This window comes from Cajanus cajan, chromosome 2 (genome assembly GCF_000230855.2).
Source record: "Cajanus cajan strain Asha chromosome 2, NIPB_CcT2T_4, whole genome shotgun sequence".
Classification (NCBI taxonomy): Eukaryota; Viridiplantae; Streptophyta; class Magnoliopsida; order Fabales; family Fabaceae; genus Cajanus; species Cajanus cajan.
This window is the reverse complement of record NC_138518.1, coordinates 45,377,371-45,401,796: the sequence shown is the minus strand read 5'-3', so window position 1 is coordinate 45,401,796 and position 24,426 is coordinate 45,377,371. Positions and strand designations below refer to the sequence as shown.

Below are 24,426 nucleotides of genomic sequence, written 5' to 3'. Positions count from 1 at the left end.
GATGATATATTGGTGTTTTGGTGAATGTTTATGATGTATGACGATTGTTATATATATGTTGATTGGATATGGCATATATAGATGATTATATGATATGTGATGATTGTTCTATATATGTTGATTAGATATGATATGTGTAGATGTTTGTATAGTGTTGAAAAATGGTGACAATATATATATATATATATGTGTGTGTGTGTGTGTGTGTGTGTGTGTGTGTGTGTGTGTGTGTGTGTGTGGTGTGTGTGTGTGTGTGTGTGTGTGTTGTATGATGAATGATTTGTAGAGCCTTGATATGCTATGTGTGGATGATGTTGTTGTTAATCTTTATATATGTTAACTAGATGTGATTTATATGGTAGATTTATGATAAGGTGTAGATGTTGAAAATGCAACATAAAATTAAAGCATGATTGGTTAACTTAGGATTTAAGGAGAGGAAATTATTTTCAAAATTGAAGATCCTACATAGGATATCTTAGAGTGGTGCTCAAGTAGGCCACTATTGGAAAATCCTCCTTCAATAGGTATGTCTCATAGAGTAGGTTTTTGATATGTGTTGAGTCCCCTCTAGGTCCTTAGTTAGTGGTTGTGTAAAGTAAGAGGTCGAAGGCTACAACCCTTAACCAAGTACCTAGAAAGGTTGTGTGGTTCCATGAGAATGGTCAGTGGACTAACTCCACATATGAGTTGATAATGCATACCAAGGTCATGGTATGTCTATACTTAGTCGTATCACTCCTAACGATGGAACTGAACTTTTTTAGTATAAATGATGAGACTCGAGAAACTAGAGGAGGGATAGGTATCCCATTTTGTTATGATTAAGCCAGTACTTCAAGCGTGAAAACAATTAGGTTGGTTCAATAGAGTGAAAATCACTTAGATTGCTCATGTTGTTAAAAGACCTCAATAAATGAATGCGTAATGACACATTAGTTGAAGTGTTTGCATATGATATATGTTATGGTGTGTTCATATGCATTGTTGGATGTCTTGTGTAACATGGCTTGAATGAGATACATATTTACTTGGAGTGTTGTAGTTTTCATGTATGGTTGTGGTGTGATGTTGTATATTATAGGATTGCATTCTATATATACATGTTTTGGAACTCTAGCTTATGTTAATGTTTCCATGGTGATTTAGACTGTAATGATCATACGTTGTATGAAAGCAGATCATGACTAAGCTTGAAGAGCTACTACAGGCAAATGGCATGATCTTTTGTTGATGGCAGTGCTGCTACTACCTGTAGCTTGTATAGGTGTGCTTAATCAACTCAAGGACATAGGATTATTTTAGAATTACTATATACATATGTATATTTCTGGTTTATATTAATTCAGTTATTTTACTTATATATGCATGCTATATATATAGACACGTACACACACACCCATACATATATATGTATATATATATACATATATATATATATATATATATTATATATATATATATATATATATATATATATATTATGTTCCTTTTCTTAATCTTGTATGTTCTGTGATTTTTACTATTAGGAATAGTAATTCCATTGAATGTAACGAGGATGATAGTTAATTACATACTTTATCCAATTTGATGCACATGCACTTAATATTTTGGTGAAGAATTATAGTGATGATCATTAGGTTAAAAAATAATGTATACAATATAATTTTAGTCCAGGCTAGTCAATTTCACTTATTGCATTATGGCAATTGATAGATTTGAACAAATTGAATAAACTAACATTGTGTTTTTTAATTGTAGATGGGATAATACAGGTTTTAACAGTCTTGTGCTGAGGAATAGGATTAGTGAGATGCATATGATATATTGTTGGTTAATTCATATCTAATTGATTAAGCTTGTTTTGTTGCTGTAAAGTCTCTTCTTTTTCCACGCTGATTGATTTCCTCATTGTCCATAATTTTATTCATTATTGTTGGGACAAAAAAATCAAGTTAAGGATTCATTTTGAAGTTGATATCTTGATGAGTTCATTTGGTGAACGTTAGGTTTCCAAGCTTGAAGGAAAACATTTGGTTTTCCGGGCTTACATATTTTACCCAACTTGAATTCTTAGTGACTTGAGTATTGCAAGTGACCTCCATCATAACTCTCGCCACTTGGGTACTGCTCCGCCAGAGTTAGACTCGTTCTTAGGTTCTATGTTCTTCACCCCAAACATAATAATAGTGGTAAATCTCGAAATTAGCCCTTAAGATTGGTTACTTTAATTCCTGAGCCACATAAACCCTCATTTAGTTCCTATTTTGCTAAATTACTAAATGACTTATCGCAAAGTACTAAATAAGTATCTTAGAAAAGTTGGAAAATAAAGTTGGCAGTAAACCAACCATGGCAGCTTTGGATTAACAGGAAGAAAATACAATGATCTTCGTTATTTCCGATAGGATCATTACACATTTGAATACCCTACAATGGGAATTTAACAATCCCTGAGAATCGGTAACTAGAAGGGGAAACTACAAAGAATGTGGAATGAGTTACATCAGACAGATCTGTTTATTTTGGGAACAAATCATGCTATGTATTAGCAACAAATCCTTAGAATTAAAATCAGAAATAATTCCCAAAAAAATTGATTCTAATTCTAGCATTCAGATTCTAACAGACTCCCTGAAATAAATGATAACAAAATTTTAGTACATCGATATATTAGATAGTAGATGATGTAGCTAGGAACAATTCAACTTTTCCTCAGTTCTTGTTTTTCTTTCTTCCTTTCACTTGTTTCTCTAAACGTTTAAGCCTTTGACTGACATCAGGAGAAGATGTCTTTTTATGCCTTTGACTGGCATCAGGAGAAGATGTGTTTTTCTTTGGATGTTTTGATGGTTCAACTGGCAATGAGGTTGGTCCATTGGTTGCTGATTTAGCTTTTTTCAGTGCTGGAAACAGAGAAAAGGGGGATTGTGGAGCACTGGTGGGTGCTGCATCGGGTAGTTTAGGAATGCCCAAAGCTTCCTTTACACCAGGAGCTTTAAGGACTGTAAAATTTAAAACAAGAGCTTATTGGGATTAAAAAATCACTAACACAAAACATATAACAGAAAACGTTTGGCAGCATACAGTTGAAAATGGAGTCCAAGATCTTTAAGGGTATGCTTAGGTAAACTTCTCAAGAAGCATTTTTAGGAGAGAAAAATAAGAAAGAAAAATGAAATAAATTTCTCCAGGAACTAAAATTGGGTTATGCATATATTTAATTTGTAGAAATTTTCTCTTGCTAGCTTCTCAAAAATCTTATTTTTAACTTATGCATAAACTAATTTAAACTTATAGAATAGAAATGTTTCTAAAAAAGTTTATCCAAATATGTCCTAATACTAAAAATAAAAAACTTAGACATAGTGAAACAACACCAAACTTGAGGCTTTCAAACCTACTATCAATTATTTCCTTTGTTAAAAGCACTCTACTCCTCTAATTCAAGTCTCAATTCCAAAAATAACATGAACAGAACTTTGGCCACAGTACCACATGAACTAAAGAAAATATTCCAAACATAATGTTTTCAGTATCTATTAGTTTGAGAAAATATTTTATATTTTAGTTTCCAACTTCCATAAGTATTACGATTGTCCTGAGTCTAAAGGAACAAACCTCTTATGAAGATAGCAGAAATTTTGGGTGGATAAAGTAAAATATAGACTACACCAACTTTTAATGCAGTTTATAGTGCAAGAAGATATTTTACAGAGGAAACAATGACTGATTGCCGGCTGTGAATAATCTTGCCAACTTATCCAAAGTCAACCAACAAAACAAGGAATGACAATTCATTTTGGAGGGTTTTAGATCATCATATATACATGCATTTATTTGGCAAGAATAGTTGAATACCAAGATGCTAGCAAGGATTCTTCAATTAAAATTTACTGGAATTATCCACTAGCCAAATGCAATTATTAATCTCGTGGAGGAATCAAATAATCAATGCCTCCAATGAGATGTATTTTATGAAGAAAAAAAAATCATTTGTTTGTTTATTCAAATAGTAAATGGTGAAAAAGAGAAAGAAATATTGCATATGAAAAACTTGAAAACTGAAATGCCTTACCAAGTCCATACACAAGTGAAAACAAATTTGATGTAATCCAGTAACAAAATATAGCCTGCACAAATATAAACAAACACAAGTTAAAACTACATAGAATGACAAACAAAAGCAAATAGGCAAAAACGCCCTTTGGTTTCTCAATCGGCTATATATAAAACCTACAATTTCAGTTTGGTAATTACTAAGGTAAGACTTCTTTTTTAATAGAAAAAATATAGCATATTTTTAGATTTTTTTTATTGGAATAGAATGTTACTTTAACTTTTCTGATTATTATGATCTTTCCATTAAAAAAACTGTAGAGAAGCACAAGTCATGAGGACAAAATTCGTCATAGAGAACAGGATTAAGCAACCAAACAAAATGAGCAAACCTATCCTCTCAACTTTGCTCTCCAATATCACCGGAGAGCATAGAAGTCAAGATAAATAAATTTGTGCCAGTCTCACAGAAGATGGGAAGGGAAAAATATCTGGTTTGAAATTATGCTGTTACGCTCCATTCAGAACACCAAATCCCCACCAAAAAAAAACACCAACAGACAAGAATTTTTTCATAACAAAAAAAAATGTTTGATGTAGGTTTGTGATTACAATCAAATTAAAAGTAGTTTCCAAAAGACGATCATAATTAAAATTTGAAAATAAAAGCTACTATTACTTAAAGGCAATGCAAACCTATCTTATCTATCTGTCAAAATTGTATATGACATATGTACGTGCTATATGTCATGCATAGGAGACACGCTATCTTTTTTGGTTTCATTATCAAGGTATATTCCCTGTTGAACACGGGACAATCTCCATTGAAGGTTTGACACAAATACCAAATAGGTGAGCATCTCCTCCTAGATTTAGTTTTCTGCATTCGCAAGAGTCAGGATTCAAACCTTGACCACTTGGTTAGATGACATGAGTCTCTCCCCACTTGTGCCAACCAAAGTTGGTGGATGCATGCTATCGAAAGAGTAAAAACAATGCAATCCTAAATATATATATATATATATATATATATATATATATATATATAAACTAGAAGTAATATGAATCATTGATGAAGATTTGAATATATATATATATATATATATATGTAAACTAGAAGTAATATGAATCATTGATGAAGATTTGAACTTTATAATAGTCGTTGATCATATTTAAAATTTATGAAAAATTAAAATTGTTCACATGATGTTATTTATTATACAATTTTGATAATTGTCGGCTAATAATATACATCTCAAAACCAATAGATGATAAAAAAAATTAGTATATTTCAAAAATAATAATTTTATAAATATGTAGTTAAATTTAAAATGATAAAAAAATAATATTTTATTTTAAGTAATTAAGAAATAAGTTATTTTATTTTTAAATTTAATTACTTCAAGATACATTTTATGAACAATATAATTAAAAATAAGGATTTTATTGATAAAAGCTAGATATATGAATAATATAATAATATTATTATTAAATATTATAATATTACAAAACATAGATATATTTCAAAATTAATGATTTTATAGATATAAAAATGTAGTCAATTTAAAACAAATAAAAATAATATAAAAGAAAAGCTAGATATATAAATACCTTAATAATAACATAAAACATTATTAAAGGTTAGATATATTTCCAAACTATTGATTTTATAAACATGTAGTTAAATTTAAAATAATTCATAATATTTTATTTTAATTAATAATTAATGGTTGAAATTAAAATTAAGTGATTAATCAACAAGAAAAATTAAAAACTGAATTAACAATACCAATTGACTAAATAATTTTCATAACATGTGCTTTATATATTATTCCAAGTCTTATAATTTTAATAGTTTATGCACTATTTTTTACATTATCATTCAATTACAAATTGTCATATATGATAAGTTTATAAAATAACTACCTTAAAAGTTATACCTACTTGGTGTCAAAAACAAAAAGTTATAACTACCAAGATTTATGATTATTTGACGATGTAAAAAAATATACACCAACAATGTATAGAAATTAAACTCTGAAAAAATATACAATAATGTATTTTAGGTTAGTGATATATAATTTTTTGAATATTTTGTTTAACATAAATAGGGGAAAAGAGACACTTCATACCTTTTTATTTTTTAAAAAATCAAACTAAAATAAAAGGAGATAATATAAGGACTTAAAAGAATACATGTGAGATGTTAATAGTGAAGTAAAATGAGAGCAAAAGAAACTAAATTAAAATAAAAATTAAAAATTAAAAAATTGGAACAAGTAGTTATAACTTATAAGGAGAAAATGGCCCAATAAATGTGTACGCCAAAAAGGGGATATAAAATTAAATTAAAAACTTAATTACAAAGAAAGACTCCACTATACGTGATCAGTCAAATTCTTTAGTGGAAATTAATCATCACCAAAGAAAATGATTAAATCATTACAAATTATTTGTTTCACTAAAAATAACAAATGATTAAAGGTCTCCATGGTAGATACCTCTTTCAACATTGAATTACTCAGTTCAACCATTTAACAGAACTAAAACTTACGTTCATCAAATAAATTCTATAATGTATTTTCTCCATTTTAATAACTAATAACTCCAATGATACAATATATTGTTCCAAAGTAAAATTGTTTAATATTATTTCTTCTCGATTTTATATAAAATTAATTGAATTTAACAATAATAATAAACAAAGTAATATAAATTCAAATTTAAACTAGACCAACACTTGTAATTATACAAAACAGTTATTTATTATGTATTTTAATGTATTATTTTATATTAAAACACCCATAAACAAAAAAAATAAAAATAAAAAAGAGATGTTTGATCATGATGGAAAGTAGAGGGAACTTATTCTTTCCCAAACAAGATAAGATAAGAAAATCTACCTTTGGAAATCCCATGGTGAAAGGAACTGTAAGAACTGCAAGACCCCTAGAGAATTTTTTCATGGTTCCAGCAACAGGATTTCCCTCCAAGCCTTCTTGCATATTGCACTGAGGAATAGCGTAAAATCAATCAATTTAAATTGGGACCAAAATATAACAGATAACGGCACTCTTGCCTCATCAAATTCCAAACTATGTTATCTGGTGTTTTAGTGCATTGTCAGGATAAATTCTAAGCAGAAAAGTTAGGCAATGCAAACATTCAGACAAGAACTCAGAAGGTCGATTTATAAAGTGAATTGAAATGAAAGACTTTGAAAAGAAACAAAAAAGGGTCACCTCTACTGTTATTAAGAATGACAATCCAGTAAGAACTGGCAAAACGTACAAGGCATCTGGAGTTGTGAGATCAACAAACCAGTAGGCTCCCCCATGCTTGAAAGATGGCATCTTTTCAGCCATGTTTCTTATCTATTGTTAAACAAAAGAATCTGAATAAATAAAAACGATGTATAGATTGCTCAAACTCCTACAATTAGAGAAAATATCAAATTGAAAGCAAGCTTACCGCAAGGAAAAAACTGATAAAGACCGGACCTTGAATAAAGAGTCCCTTCAATGGAGTAAATGGACTCGTACCATATCTACATTATCACAACCACAAAGAGAAAATTAACATCTAGTGAAAGAAAAGATTCATCAAGTTTGAATTAGTACTTACAACACTAGGTTCCCGTGAACCATATGTTAGTTACGTCAAAGTTCTTAAATAATAGTAATAACTAGTTTTCTAAAATGTATACAATGATTACAAAACAAAGCAAAAAAAAAAAATATACATATATATATATATATATAATTTATTTGCGTATATATCTTCAAATACAACATTGAGGAGACATTTGTTTCAACTTTTATTCCTAAGAATAACATTACCTAGAAATCGGGAACAAAATGACACGTGGGTATTTTTAAAAAAAATGTTTAGTTAATTTTTCCAAATCTGTTTTTATGAAAGCGAGGTGTAAAGGAAGTTAAAAGGATAAAAGTAAAAATTTCAATTAAACTATCTTTAGGTGGAGGAAGAGAAGATTGATACAGTACTCTCTAATTGTAATTGTAATTTCCTATAGATTTTTATTTGGTGTAGTTAGTTGAGAAAGACCACATCTCTTTAGGTGGTTAACTAGTTAGTTGGCCATAAGATCCAACGCATGTATAAATAGCATTTGAAACCACATTAGAGATGATTGAGAATTCAATATTCATTCTAAACTCTATCATTCATTTATTCATTCTTATTTGGTTGATTTTCCCCCCTTAGCTAAATCCTGCATTACAAGTCTGCACCTCTCGATTTGCCTCTAAATTCCTGAGTTGCATGTAACGAGCATAAGGCTAAGGAGGGGAACCATCCCTCAAAAGCCGGCCCAAGAGGTTGGAGAACCTCTCGCCTTATAAGGCCTCCTTGGTAAGGAGACCTCCCCGATGTGGGACTTGTTACATTACCACCCCCTTCGAAAGCCAGCGTCCTCGATGGCTGTACTCCACGGTACTTCACTCACCGGTACTTCACTCGGCCTTCTTGCCGGTCAGAACCCTCCGATGGTCAGAACCCTCCGTGGGTAGTCCTTCTCGATTTGGCTGGCTCTCAATGAAAGCATCATTGTAACGAGCATAAGGCTAAGGAGGGGAACCATCCCTCAAAAGCCGGCCCAAGAGGTTGGAGAACCTCCCGCCTTATAAGGCCTCCTTGGTAAGGAGACCTCCCCGATGTGGGACTTGTTACATTGCACCAAAGACGAACAAAACTCAGTAACAAGTAATTTGTATTAACACCCCTTTGTCAATGTAACCAGAAGAAACAGAAAACACTCTTGAGGATGATTTGAGAGCTAGTAAACTACTCCCCATTCCTTCACTAACTTCTTCCACCCACCCACCCTCTCTCCTCTTCTCTTTCTATTTACAGTGTTCTAGTCTCTAACAATGTATAACAAATTATGTTAGTTGGCTATTACCTGTCTAACTGCTTTCCAACCCCTTTACAATATTTCAAACACCCCCCCCCCCCCTTCTCTCTCCAACACAACCCCATATCTATTCCTCCTGACATATACCTCCTAATGAGAGGCATGCTATCAGACATTTTTCATCTAATAAATAAAAAAGTAGATGGGGCCATTTTACCACTCCATACAAGGTAACATGGGGTAGTGAGGGGGCGTTTAAGTTTCCCATGAATTTGAAGTTGGGAATATTTATTTCTCATGTTTGATTTATTAGTTAAAAAATAACAGTATCAAGAAACATTTTTTTCCTATAATCTTTATTAGCTATGTTTCTCCCAAAATTGTTCCCATAAGGAAGGTGAAAATCTAACTTCATTGAGTTAGGAGAAAAATTTTACTGTGATAAAAATATCGTGTTACCATTAAAAGTGATAAATAAAGTTATAGAAAAAAGGTTCCATCAAAACTAAACACCAAAATATTTGATTCCCATAAAACATATATAAATGTTCCATTCCCAAGAATATTTATATCCAACCAAACAAACTTTAGTTGTTCTTAGGAATCATGATTAACAATATTCATGATTTTAGGAAATCCTGATTTCCAAGCATGAAAATTTCCCTTTGTATCAAATGTCCATTGAATGTTCATTGATTTCAGTTAAGGCAAATCACAAGTCAACTCAGATTGCTCCACTAATACATTATATGACTAAACAGTAACTAAATCAGATTGACAGGATCAAACATGACTAGCACCAGTTATAGCCTAAAGAGTCCACAAAAATAATGGCATAGATATCCTTTACATGCAAATTGAAAAACCACTTACTCCTTAAACAGATTCTTCATTTTTTTCTGACCTTCAGCAACAGCTACGGGATCCATAGCCTAAAAATGAATACTTACTGTGATTAGAGAAAATGGTGTTTCTGGTATAAGAAAATTATGCCTACATCATACAAATAAGAATATCCAAAACTTAATAAATTTCTCTAACAGGACATGCAAAAGGAGAGGGAAATTTCAAAGTTATTAATAAATATACATGTTTAGAAAAGGAAAATACCAGCAATCTCAACAGGCACAAACAAGGAATGCACATCCAGCAACCAAGGTGAATGTTGTGTAGAAATACAAAGTGTAATAACTGAATGATAAGGTCACCGACATTTTTATGCAGAACAGAACATAACATCTACAAACCTCAATCTTACACACTAAAAAAGTTGTATGCTTAGTATAGGCATTATTTATTTAGTATATGTTATAATCTTGATGAATCCACAATTACACAATATTTCACAAGAGTATCAGTACCCAGGGGCTGCAGAAGCATGAATCCACTGTATGTAAGCAAAAATTTTAGGCTCAAGTATATTTTCTGTCCCTGAAAAATTAGTCAATTTGGCTTTTAGTGCCTGTAAAAAAATTCCATTTGATCCCTTATTTTTTGAAAATACATGGTTTTAATTGCTACCATTAATTTTCTCCATTAATCAGTAACTTGGTAAACAGATCATTGACACATAAGATAACCTGATTATGCCACTATTACCAATAGCATGGCATATATCCACTATTAGCAATCGTTAAAAGTGACAAAAGGAGGAGAAAAACGGACTGGATGATATATAATATCATTACCTTATCTTCAATCTCTTGCTTTATCTTTTCCATGTGCGGCCTCATTAGCTGTGCAACACATTAAACAGTTAGGTAACAGGACAGATTGGAATATAGAAGTTCATTATTGATATAACAACTACAACAAGATTGTGGACCTTCAGGGATAGAGGGGGAAGAGAAAGGGAGAGAGTAGAGCTGGGAACAAGGGAATTAACCCACCAATCCATCTTAGGAATATCTTAATTCAAAGAGGGGAAAGGGAACATAGCGGAACCAGTTCCCTCCAAATGTTTAACATTTGTCCACTCCAACCAAGACATATGAAGGCAGGAGGAACAAGAAAAAATTATTGCAATTACAACAATTTAGCAAGAAAAAGTGATAAAACTACAAGCTGCACAACATACTGTAAGCTTAGAAGTGGCCTTAAGTTGATTTATTATGAGTGGAACTGTTGCACTCCGAATGAAGAGAGTTGTTAGAACTATGGCTGCCCACCTGAAACAATGAAGTAATAAGGTGATGTGTTTCCTTTCAAGGTCCATGTGCCACCAAATCTTTGTTGAAATGTGAAGATACAGACCACTGGAGATCCCAGAATATTTATCATACATGGTACCGATCCAAGAACAATCTCACTAGCACAATCCAAAAACCCTAATGGTGTGTTTGGATGGGGAATTTATATAGGGTAATTCATTTATTTGAAGAATTTCAAATTCCTTAAGATAAAATGCTTTGTTTGGATGGGAAATTTACAAAGAATTTGAAATCCAAGCATTTGTGAAATTCTTTAAAATAGTAGAATTTCAAATTCTCCCAAAAAAGTAAGAATTTGAAATTTCTCATATTTTTCTTCTTCTTATTTCACTTATATATTTTATCTTATCTCTTATCTCTTCATGTTTTTAATTATTGAATATTCAAAAATATTTTTAGAATTATTAAATATTAACTAATATTAAATTTTAAAATTATTAAATATTTAAAAATTAGCTAATATTTATTTTTATAAAATTTAATTGAAAAATCTCAACATATAAATATATTTTTAAAATCAATTTTACCATGGTAGAATTAAATTATTATATCCAACTTAACAATTTAAAATTTTAAAAATTTGAATTGACTTATCCAAACAAAATATTTTAAGAATGATAGAAATTGAAATCAAATTAATTCAAATACCAAGAATTTAAAATTCCTTGAATTTGTAAAATCCCTCATCCAAACACACCATAAATTTCAGTAAACTATGAAATGTCATGAAAGGAGTTGAGATGCCAATTCAGACATCATTCCCAAATAATAAAATGCATTTACATTTAATTGACATTCAGTATTTTAAGATACAGGAATAACCTAATGACCTATACGGCTATACCATGCACTCATCATGAAAGAAAAATATACTCCACAAAGTAATTCTGTTCTCCCATAAAAGAGTACTCTTTAGGTATAATGGTACATAGAGAATCTTAAAACTATTTGGGGGTAAATCTATTTTGCATGATAAATCAAACTCAGTAACTGAGAAACCACAGAAAGTAATAATTAAAACCTACAATCTCTCTTAAAAGCAAAACATCCACCAATGACAACTTGACATGCATGAGTGCCAATTCTGAAATAATTAACAAATTCCACAGAATTAAGGCAAATTTTAAAATTAGTATTACTTTTATCTCTTTTTGAAATCATAGAGGTAAATAAGTATAATCTCACCAGTTTAATCCAGTGTAGGAATGCACAGCATCTATAATATACTGCAAGGCCTTCACAGGTAAAAAAGAATCAGCAGCAGCAATTGCAACTTCTTTGACAATGGGAGCCTGAGAAGTTACAGCTTCCACAGTTGTGTCTTTGAGAACATCTGCTATGTCAGTCATTATGTCAATCTTATCAGAACCCTGATTAACTGTTGACATATGTCGACAGAAATTATATCCAGAGTACGCTGAAAGGAATCTGTTTGATTGCATTCTATGTCCAGAATAGGCAACAAACCAGATTGATCCATCAACTGAGTTCCCAAACATCCTTCTTTGGTTAGAATTACTAATGCCTTCTGAAGGTGACTTTTCATCAGGGCATTCACGTCTCCAGTCATCACTGTGGAGAACATAACTAAAAGATGGGTGACACTTCCGATTCATGAGGTTCCCTCTTATTAAGAGGCAACGCCTGTGAGCCATTGTATTCTTTGAAATTTCTACAAAGAAGCATTAAGTAACCAAATTAGAAGTGCAATCAAGGAATCTCATGCCAAGTTGAGAAACTGCCTTTCTGATAAATTTTGTTGGTCCAATATTATGATACCAAGAAAAAGCTATTAGATAAAGTTTTCCACAACTATATGCAAATTTCCACTATTTCCTATGTTAGTGTGGAGGATGAATGCTTTTTTAACTTAATATATCCTCCTTGAAAAATGCACAAATGGACACACACACATGAATGGAGGATGTTAATATACTCCCACTTGTTTTAAAAAAGGAGTATATTAGCAGGTTACAACTTTAGATTTTTAACAAACTCCCAAAGGCCAAACATATAACTTAACATATTCCATATAAATAATTAGTTGGAATTTATAACAGTATTTTCTTTGGTTTCCTGCATATAACCTCCTTTGGAAACAATGATGTTTGAGACACTGTTGAACACTAAATGTAGACACTTCTCCCAATTGGAACTTGAACCTTGATTCACCAAATTGTACAGGACTAGCTCATTCCACTAGAAGGACCCAACCTTCATTTAAATATATAGTAGTTATGATTGCTAAATACTTCCACTAGGTCTCGTGTGCAACGGTGAAGACCAAGGATATGGGAATGGGACACACAATACAACACCACAAATAGAAATAGTGAAAGGACACAAATGTAATGTAGTTCAGCACCTCAAGCATATATCCAATGAACATTTCAATCATCTTAGATACAATTACAAGTTTTCACAAAGTTGAGAAAACGCCACCCATTACAAGTTTTTTGGGCAAAATGGATAAACCCTCTCCATTACAAGTTTTCTGGACAAGCACGAGAAAAATCCACCCTGTTACAAGCTTTTTGCACAACCTAGAGAAACACTTTCTATTACATGACCCTCCATCTCACTTGGGTGGTGAGTTCTCTTTTCACAAGGTCTCATTCTTTATAACCGTGGTTCAAAACTCCATTCATGAATGCAATTTAGTGGACTTCAATTGTCCCATCTCTCCACCTACCCTCTCCTAATGCACCTCTTAAATTTCTACTCTCTTACATTAACATCTAGAATTTTGGATTGATTTTCCAACCCAGAAGTTATAACTTTGCATTTACTAAAATACTTTCAAAAGGGTCACACCTAAGAATCAAGAGTATATTAGAGCCAACATGTGTGTGTGGTGTTATTTTTACCACTTGGGCAGTGTACTGAAAAACCTTAGAAAATCTCAAGTCCCTTTGAATAGGTTCCCATCAATTTCATAAGCATGTATAATCAGTAAGGCTAAATGGGCTTCCCTTTAATACCCAGATCAACAAAAATAACACATGCGAATGAAGTAATGAGAAAATAAAAAGAAAACACTTTATCTGGATTCTGATTTGTGGACAAAGAAACAAAGCACAGATTCTAAGGCAGAAGACAACATAGTAAAAACTCATAAAACACGTACGAGGAAGGAAGAAATCGTGCTTCCACGGTGGAGAGTTATGTGGATGTCTCTGCTGCAGACAGCTTGTACTTTGTAATGGAAGAAGAAAACCTAACGAACGACCTATGTTTGCACTCCGCAGTTTTGCACTGATATTTTAAAAAATAAATAAATAAATTTAATATGTATACATTAAAACATTGAATTTATTTAGAATTTAATTTTTGTTTTTTGAAAAAAGAATTTAATTTAATTAATGCCCCCAAAACTATATATTAATTATGAACTTTTATATTGTATGATAACAATTTTTAAAAGTTTTCTTACACTATAGAGTTTTTAGGAATTTTTAATTTTTTATTTATTATAATTATTTATAAATTAAATTTTAATATTTCAAAAAAATAAAAAATAATAATACATTATAATATAAATTATTTATATAATTTATATATTTTAAATATCTATCAATCCTTGAGTTTTTTACTCAAATAATACCATTTTAAAAAAATTTACTCAAATAGCAACTGTGCAAATTTATTTCTCCAACTAGCACAGTTTTATTGTTCACGTTCAGAATGGGCCGTTCTGATTTTAGAACGGATCGTTCCAGATTAAAAAATAGGACATGGCGAATGGATCAAAACATCTCGTTCATGATTCAAAATTAGCACGTAAAAAGTGAAACCAAAACGGGCCTTTCTAAATCCGGAATGGGCCGTTCTAGCCTATAAATTCATATTCAGCTTTTTTTTCGATTTTTACTTATCAAATACCAAAACTCAGCGATTACCATCAAGTGATTAAATTTATTGAATATTAACATTATAAATATAACTAAATAAATTTATTAAAATTCATTACAATAATAAAAATCAATGGTGGGAGAAACTGAATTCATAACCAATATTTGGATATGTCTTCCTAGTGTGATCAGGAGTGTGACAATAGGAACAATATTTTACACGATTATGTTATTCTCTAATGTTCATCTTTGTTCTAATACTGCTGGACTTTGGCCGACCCTTGAAAGTTCTCTTGATTTGGCCACAAAGTTAGAAGAAACGTAACATCCGAGAGAAGTTTGACCCGCTGAAAAATTTACAGTAAGATTAAATGAAATGTGGTATGATTGCAGCAAGTTCTAGAAAGTTCATATCCCTTACAGTAAGGTTAAAATATTTGATTTTGTTATGAATATAATTATATATTTTTTTATGTGTTTCTTTTATTTTTCATGTTTAATAGCTCAAAGAAGGAAAGAGGAAGAAAAAATCCATTCAATTTGATTTTTTTTTTTAAATTTGGCTGATTTAGTCCGAACTTATTTTCCCTTTTAAAAATCCAAATTTCTCAGACCAAACCTTTTTTTATCAAAAACAAAAAAACTTATAATGTTATTAATTTTTATAATATTTATTTAAAAATCTTATATCACAGTGATTTCTAGTCAGTAATTTTATATTAACGCGTAAAAATTAAACTTATCTAATTGCTTTTCTTTATGGGCTCATATGTTTAAAAAAAATATCAAAGATATCTTTTATAATATAATAAAAATATTTATACTTTTTATAATATGGTTTGTCTAAAATTTTCATTCTAAAAATAAATAAATTTATAATTTTTTTAGAACTAAATTCTGTTTCTTAAAAAATCTTTTTGAGAAGTTTTTTTTTGTATAATTGTTTTTTATAATCATTTTATCACACACTTTCTAGAATACTAGTATTTTAGCACATGTAATGCATAAACATGTTTATTATATAACTAAAATTTATAATTAATTAATTATATATATATATATATTATGTTTGACTATATAAATTATGTTTAACATTGGGATACATAATATTTTTAAACATATAAATTATATTTTAAATTTATGATAAATAATTCATATTGTAACAAAAAAATTTATTTATTGATAATTTATTTTAAAATATTAATATTTAATTTATAAATAATAATAAAAAATTAAAAAATCAAATTAGATAAAAAAAATTAAAAGAATCTCTACAAACCCTCTCAAGAAAAATTTCTAAAAGAACTTTTGTGTAAGATAAAGGTTTGTATTTAAGATATAAGGATTGATTTTATCTCTTAAATAATTTGTCATTTTAGAATATCAAAAAATATTAATTACTTTTCCTATGATACCTTAAAAAATATACTAATAGATGTATAACTATACATGTACAAACAAAAAAAAAGGTTGTGGCAACAATCTATTTAATAAATAATCTCTTATTCAATCTCGTTAGTATGCAAAAACTCTTCGAGACAACATTGATATTACAAATTTGGGTTATTCTAGCATCCCTAATACTCATATAAGATGACCATTCTCACACAATATGGTCCCTATATAACATATGCATATAAGTTGTCTATTTAAATCTAAAGGTTGAGCTTGATCATTTTTATTCTCATATAAAATGATCATTCTCATTTAACACACTCTCTTCATGTGTTTGGATTATAATTTGTTCAAATTATTTTGAGAAAATTATTGTTATCTTTTAACTATTTGAGAGAATTTCATAAAAAAAAATATTTTTCTGAAAAATATATATCAAATATACACTTCGTTTATATTAAAAAAAATTAAACATATTTTGCTTACTTTTATTCACGAGGAATTGAACTCAGTATTAATAGAGTGAATTATTTGTTTTCTTTATTTTAAGAATATAATTTTTATTTTTTGTAACTAGTTCAAATAATTTTTTTAAAATTAACAATTTTTCATGTTAGAAAAATAAATTATTATTTCTCCTGAGTTTATTCATAAGTTTGTTTATCAACAAGTTATTGGTTGATCTACTTAAATAAGGTCATCGGTTCTATTCAATTAACATCAACAAAATATACAAAATTTTAAAAATCATATTTAAAAATATATGATCTTAAAAGTTGGATGACAAAATATATAAAATCATGAAACATGAGTAGCAAAAGGTGTGATAAAGTCTCTAAATATAACCCCATACATATGTAAAATATACCTGACATGCATGAGTTGTTTTCAATCAATTTAAAAACATGCATTACATTATACTACTGGTTTCTTGGTATATTTGTTTTTCAATTAGACTATAGTTGTGTTTGTGTTTCCATCGGGGGCATGTTAAGATGAGGATTCCCATTTAATGTGCTTTGAAAAGTGAAGATCCCTTAAAACAAGTACACACTGCATAAGATAAGAATTTGATGCATGACTCCATTTTTAAAGGGGCATGCTTTGATACAAGCTAACTAACTTCAGTCATTTCCACTCTAATTCAAGTTAGAAAAGTTAATGACCAAGCATAGAAAACAAAAAACCAGATTGTATTGGGAAATCTCTGTTTTCTCACCCCTAGGAAACATCCCGGAGAAAGGTAACCTTAAATATTCTCCAACATTCTTATAACACAGGTGTTACTTCAATTCTAAAATTAAATATATTTTTAGTTCATAAATTTTTGTCGGTTCTTGTTTTAAGTTTTTTAACAAATTTTATTTGATTTTAGTCTTTAAAATTTTTCACCATGATAGAAACTAAAATATTAATGAGAAAAAAAGTTCAAAAACTTAAAAGTGAAAATTGACAAAAGTTCAAAAATTAAAAACATATATAATCTTTAGTTTTACTACATATCATTGAACTCATTATGAGTTGGAATTAATCATTTACTATCAAATGCTTGCTTTCATCGTCACAGTTGTTCACAATAAACTAACAAAATGACAGAATGAGATATCTCAGTGACCTATCTATCTCAATTATTGATAAGAAAACTTATTACCTTCAAAGTTTAAATACAATCAACAGATTGAGCAAAACGGAAGGGAGGAACAGAGACATTCTTCAAGCTACAATTATTTAATTACCCTCTTGTATATTTGATTCTCAACATTGATATTAGCCTTAGCTACCTTCATCATCAACCCTGACCTTAGTCCCACAGCAGGGCTTTTTAATGTGCTCTTTAGTTTCTGCCTTTTTTCCACAACAATTTACATCTTTGTTTCCAAGCTCGAACCTCCTCTCTAGGAACTCATTGTTCTCCTTCCAAACCTCCCCATTTGAATAGACCTCCTTTTTCCAAATAGGAACTGTTGCTTTTACCTCATCTATCAGAAATCTACAAGCCTCTAGTGCATCAGCCCTGTGGACGGATGAGACTGCGACAAAGACACTTGTTTCACCCACCGGCACTGTGCCTAGACGATGAGCAACAGCAATGGAATGTAGATTCCAGGATGCTCTTGCAGATGAACAGATTGACTTGATGCAGCGTATTGCCATTGGAACATAAGCTTCATATCTCAGCTCCAAGACTGTTTTTCCTTCAAAGCTATCACGTGTTGTGCCTGAAAATGTAGCTATAGCACCAGCTTGGGGGGCACTGACAAAATTCATGTATTTAGCAACATCTACCGGGTTCAGGTTTTCCAAAATTTCAACAAGATTCTTATCATCTTCAGCAGCCATTTTCTACCGGAAATCAGAAAATATGACTATGAACAAAAATCTAATGTTATTAAAACCCTTTCTTCCTTAGAAAATCAAAGTAGACTAACTAGTCCAGGGTTCATCCTTCAGATTGATTACAGCTTCTCATAATTGCCCAAGAAAATGGTGAAGCTTGTGCAATATCTCCAGCTTATAATGTCAACATCAAAGACCTATAAATCTATAACATACAAAAGAGCAAATTAAAACGAAAGGGTTAAGTCATAATAAAAACTATCCATTCACTTGTAACATTACCAAAACAATGCATCAATCAAATATAAATAAAGCATACTGGCTGTGGCAGAAGGCAAGATTACTAAGAAGTGAGTTGTTTAATATATCCTAGGGATTTAACATGAAACAATTGGAGTGTGTATATTAGGAGATATCTCAGGATCATATAATTAATAAAAACAATAGTATGGTATAGGAGATATATATAATATGTAAAATTAAAACAATCAAAAGTAGAATAGCATCAAGGCTATCGTGGACTTTTACAAAGCAGGCTTGTTGATTGTTATGAAAAGGAAAATGCTAACAAGATTCAGAATTCGCTGGTCAATTAATGTTCATAGGTATAAGTGTAAATTGAGAAAATTGAGAAAAAGATGAAGAAGAAGAAGAAAGAACCTGAGGATCAAGCTGTTGAATGAAGAAAACCAATGAGAAGTTAGAGAGAGAAAGAGAGGTTTTTGCAGGCTGAAAACTGAAATTGGGGGAATTAGGGTTTTGATAGGAAGAAATATGAAAAATTGCGAAAAGCTAACCAAGAAACACCCAACTCCAATTAACAGAACATGTACAGTGATGTTCACCTGTTGTTTTCTTCCCCTATTTATCTTAGATAACAAAAACAACAATAATAATGTTTTATTTTCTTTATTATTTTATATTTTTTCCTTTAACTTATTTTTCATGATTTCACCTTTTTTTGGAATGTTATATATTTTTTCCTTTTTCCTTTTGTTTTATTTTTTTTCTTATTTTTCTCATTTTGACTTTTTTTTTTGGATATATTATCTCAGGAACACACCTGTGAGTCACAATAATATTACTACTGCAATGGCACTTTTTAATCACTAAAATTGTACAGTGATATCAATTTAATCACTAAAATTATTAAAATGTTAAAATAGCCCCTAGAATTGTAAATTGTCAATCAAATTAGTCATTCCATTATCATAGATTAATTAATGACATCAAAGACGCTGACATGGTGCATTAAGGGCGATAGTGGTTTTCACATGGCAAAAACTAAAATGATAGTTGAACGTGACATGACTAAAATGCAAACTGAAGTACATTTACCATGTGCACTAGCTTACCAAATCTTGTTTAAACATATATCTTAAGAGCTGTTAGAGTTACACACTCAAGTGCTAGATAACTAGTTCATATCTACTTGTAGATTAGTTCATTTCTGTTGCTTGTGGTTAACTCAAACTGTTGTATGTAGTACTGTAGTTACACAGGGCTTCTAAAGGACAAATCCTGAAGTTATTTTGTTAGAAAGAGGTGCATTGTCCTCTCAGTTGTCATATATTGGGTTAAGTTTGAAAATTTTATTTTAAGTATCAGAGTCGTTTAATGTGAGAGAAAATAGCACCATGTGTGAAGATGCTGCTACTTAGAATATTACTTAGACACAGAGCAGCAGAATCCCAGGTCAAATCTAAGTCTTGCCATTTTTTAATATAACTTTTAAATTTTCCCCCTTCCATTCATCTGTTAGTATGTGTAACCAAGACTCTTGAACCAAAATCTGAAATTAGCCAACTAGATGGATTTCCAAATTATACTTTATTTTTCATACTTGGTAATTGTTCATCTAAATAAGTCCAAATAACCTTCCAAAAATAATTTAGGAACTAAGACTCTGATCATGTGATAGAAACTGGATCAGAAAAAATAAAAGGAATGAAAATTGGTATTATTGCAGAACCCTAATTTCCCAAATGTTAACCAGTGTGGTTGAAGATTTTATAAGGGTAATTAATGGTACAGTACTGGTTTTTAAGAGACCAGTTCTCTCCTCAAATCAATTTACAACATGTGATATCATTCCATTTACAAAATGTGATATCATCCCACTTTCTTCTCTATTAATAATTCCTGTAACTACCACCCATTAACTGCTTAACAAACTCTGATTACAACTGTGAAACTGTCAACTATTCAATCATTCTGTTACTCTTCTTAGAGTCATGATCCCCTATATCACCAAGCATACACCTTAGTAACAAGGGGTCTCTATCTATCATCAATTCATCATATTGGTTTCATGCATTTGATACCAGCGCTTAACAACCTTTACAATAAAACTTAATGATAAAGGAATTTTACTGGAATAAATTAATACTCTTTCAGGTGCACCTGGTTACTCTAATTGACTGTTCTTCCTATCTTCTTTTCATCTGAAAAGGGTTGGCTAATTTATTAATTAGCTAAATCTATTTCATTTCAATAGAATCCAGACAAGAATGCTAATAATGCTGAGGATCAGATCCATCCCTCTTTCATATTTTCTGATTTTTTTCACTATGATTAAAACCAAAAGAAGAGAGCACATTAAATGCCCCATTCAAATTTAGCAAAAAATAAGTACATACATAAAATCAGTAGGAAAAAAGGACAATACCAAGGAGAAACATATAAGCACAATGAAAACACAAAGATGAAGGGAAAAAAAATAGTCAAGCTCAGTAAGAGAAGATTGTCATTCAACACAACAAAGCATACATATTTTTCCAAATACTAAATCAGGCAATCAGCACATAATGAATTTTAAGGTAAGTGCAAGTCACACCAATACCTATTTCCCTCCGATTGTCATGTCTCATATGCAATATTGATCAAAATCTTGGGGTTTGCTCTATTTTACATTTTATAGGGTGTTCTATAAAAGTGTTACTCTCAGTGTTATTTCTATATCAGCTCATAGCAAATAAACTATTAAACTAAACCAGTGTAAACAATGGATCCCCTAACCCATAACAAACATTAAAAACAGTTGAGTTTAAGAACCAGGTTTAGTAAAGTGAATTTTTACATCCAATGGATTGGCTTGGTTAAAGTGTGGTTTGGGTTAACAGTTTTCTTGCGGTGTTCATCAATTGCCTTAGAGGAAGTTCCATCTACCGAATAATCAATTAAGCTTCCTTTGTTTAACTGCCTATCATTACTTCATATATTCTGAAATGAAAACAAGTTTCAACCGCTAAACATGTATTCAATGTTCTGCACACGTCTATAAATGGGCAGATCCACAATCTGTTTTTCATGGTTCACCACAGATTTTCATAACACGCAGATCAATTCTGTACTCAAACAGTCCTATCAATTTTTCTATTGCAGTGATAAAGGACATATTTCAATCTTATGATCTTTCCTACTTATTATATAATCTAATCACTCATTAAATAGTATCAAATCATGCGTTTTAAATAAAAGAATCATCAAACAAGAATTCAAAGAAACAACATTTGAGTAAAATAGCAAATAAGAGAAATTTCAATTAATATGACTCTTCATAAAAATAAAATAAATGAGTGTAAAATATACACAGAATTCAATCAAAACCCCCATCTTTTAGGCATAAAAGCAATGAACAATTATAATCATGGGGAAAATTCTTAGGAATTAGAACATAAAAATAGCAAACATATATGCAGCTAAGTTTTTCTTTTCGTTTCTTATCAGTCCAACTCCAACACGCATTTTGGTGATATTTTTCATAGCATGAGCGAGACCCAGAACAGAAAAATAATTAAAAATAAGTAAATAAAACCAAACAACCCAAATTTAAATCTGGTCAAAATTTGCTTCGTTCTTCTTCTAACATCAATGAAAATAAAATATATCAAAAGCATTATTCAAATTCTAAACCCCAAAATCAATACGACCGAATAATAATAACTGAACTTTAAAAAAAAATAATAATAATAATAATTGAACTTAAAAGTAGTTGGGATTTCACACTATTATCTAACAAAGCGAAGTTCGAATGAGCAATAACTTTAGATAATACAAACCTTAAAAACAAACAAAAACCTCAAACAAAGCAAATAAATAAATAAATAAAAAAGAATGAGCAGTTACCGGTGGCGGTTAGACAGTGCGTTTAGCAGAGAAAATATTGTGTTGACCGATGAGAGGGACGGATTAACGGTGATGGCTTCCAACCATATCACACCCTTATCAGCTATATAATTTTTAGACTTCAATATATTTTTATTTCGTGTAATAGATCGCTTTTGTTTATTTTAATTCTTATGAAATTACTTTTTAAATGGTTTTCGTAAAAAACATAAAATTATTTTTTGTTTTATAATATGATTTAAGTTAAATTATTCATTTGATCTATTGTTTATTTTTTATATATCAATTTACTCTTTTTATTCTTAAATGAATTAATTTAAATATAATTCTTATTTAATTAATATTAATGTTTAATTTATGTCACTCTATTTGAATAATTAATTGTAAATATTTATGTAAATTTATTATATTTTTTAATAATAAATTAGAAAATTCGAGGTGTTTCTAATAATTATATACAAGTAAATATTAAAAATTATAAAAAATATAATAATTAATTTTTTTTTACTTCAAGGATATATATATTTATTAAAAAATAGAGATAAAAAATTAATTATTAAAATATATTTTTTTATAATAAGTATAGATTAAACATTTTTTTTTCCTTTCCATCTTCCCTTTTTTATTTCCTATCCAACTACTAAACACGATTGTGGAGAATGATTTTCAAACTTTCCTTTTTCTCTTTCTTCTCCTTTTTTTTCTTTTTCCTTCTTCATCCTTAAATTTGTAAATTCTCTAAAACACAAGCGTGTGGTTTAGCGGTAGGGGTTGATCCACGCTTAAGCAAGGTCAGGGGTTCGAATCCTACCTTGTGTATGCAGCTGCGTTAAATCTTGGGGCCAGCTATCCCACCCTTTGAGGTGCCTCCAACGTAGCAAGGAGATTAGTCACTGCTGTCAGCGGTGGATACTCCAGGGACGAACCAAAAAAAAAATTTGTAAATTCTCTTTTTCAAATCAGATATAAACATTCAAACCAAATAAAACCTTCACATTCCCAACCCAAATCATATCTGCAAAACCTAAAATCTACAGAAACACCCGAAAGTTTGAAATCAATAACTCCCAAACACCTATAATGATATCTCATGCTTCGTCGGCAGCAACCTCCACAAAGCAATTTTGATTTGAAAAGTAGAACATCACTCGATACCAAAAGAGAAACTGGCGTCTGTAATTGTTCGTCATGCATTTGGAATTAAGTTTTTAATGCATAAATTAAGTATAAATTTTTAAAAAAATTTAAAATTATTTAAAATTTTATTATATTTATTCAAATTGACTAATAATGATATAAATATTTTATACGTTGATTTGTGTACCTGCCTGAGGATACACTCGTAGTCTTCTTAGTGTTGAAGGGCCGAACGGATGCTTGAAACGGATTCTTCAAGAAAGGGGGGAGGTACCTGCAAAAGGCACTCCGACGCTCAAGTTAGGACAAGCACGATATTCTAGGCAATTAATGAACAGTGACGTACCTCGTTACGTGTGACCTATTTATAATACCTGACATGGGTCTGAGCGTGGTGGGCCTATTCTAATCCTTACCAAATTAGGTAATACGA

The 24,426-nt window shown here is 30.4% G+C and overlaps 2 protein-coding genes across 3 annotated transcripts; both read right to left on the bottom strand.

The window, feature by feature from the left end:
• Positions 1–2,322: 2,322 nt before the first annotated feature.
• On the bottom strand, positions 2,323–14,422 carry LOC109805156 (mitochondrial inner membrane protein OXA1). Its single transcript, XM_020367154.3, has 10 exons — positions 14,273–14,422; positions 12,331–12,817; positions 11,013–11,103; positions 10,624–10,671; positions 9,809–9,867; positions 7,531–7,606; positions 7,302–7,433; positions 6,963–7,070; positions 4,079–4,133; positions 2,323–3,005 (listed from the first exon to the last, which is right to left on the bottom strand). Exons 2-10 carry the CDS (start codon positions 12,798–12,800, stop codon positions 2,716–2,718), a joined length of 1,329 nt encoding a protein of 442 aa, XP_020222743.1. The 5' UTR covers positions 12,801–12,817; positions 14,273–14,422; the 3' UTR covers positions 2,323–2,715.
• Positions 14,423–17,850: 3,428 nt separating this feature from the next.
• On the bottom strand, positions 17,851–23,013 carry LOC109805337 (molybdopterin biosynthesis MoaE family protein). Of its 2 annotated transcripts, XM_083068282.1 has the most exons (3): positions 22,857–22,930; positions 19,389–19,464; positions 17,851–18,933 (listed from the first exon to the last, which is right to left on the bottom strand). In XM_083068282.1, the coding sequence occupies exon 3, from the start codon at positions 18,729–18,731 to the stop codon at positions 18,165–18,167; it is 567 nt and encodes a 188-aa protein (XP_082924408.1). In that variant the 5' UTR covers positions 18,732–18,933; positions 19,389–19,464; positions 22,857–22,930; the 3' UTR covers positions 17,851–18,164. The 2 variants fall into 2 exon arrangements, with proteins under 2 accessions (XP_082924408.1, XP_020222966.1); XM_020367377.3 differs by lacking the exon at positions 19,389–19,464 and having other exon boundaries at positions 22,857–23,013.
• Positions 23,014–24,426: the final 1,413 nt, after the last annotated feature.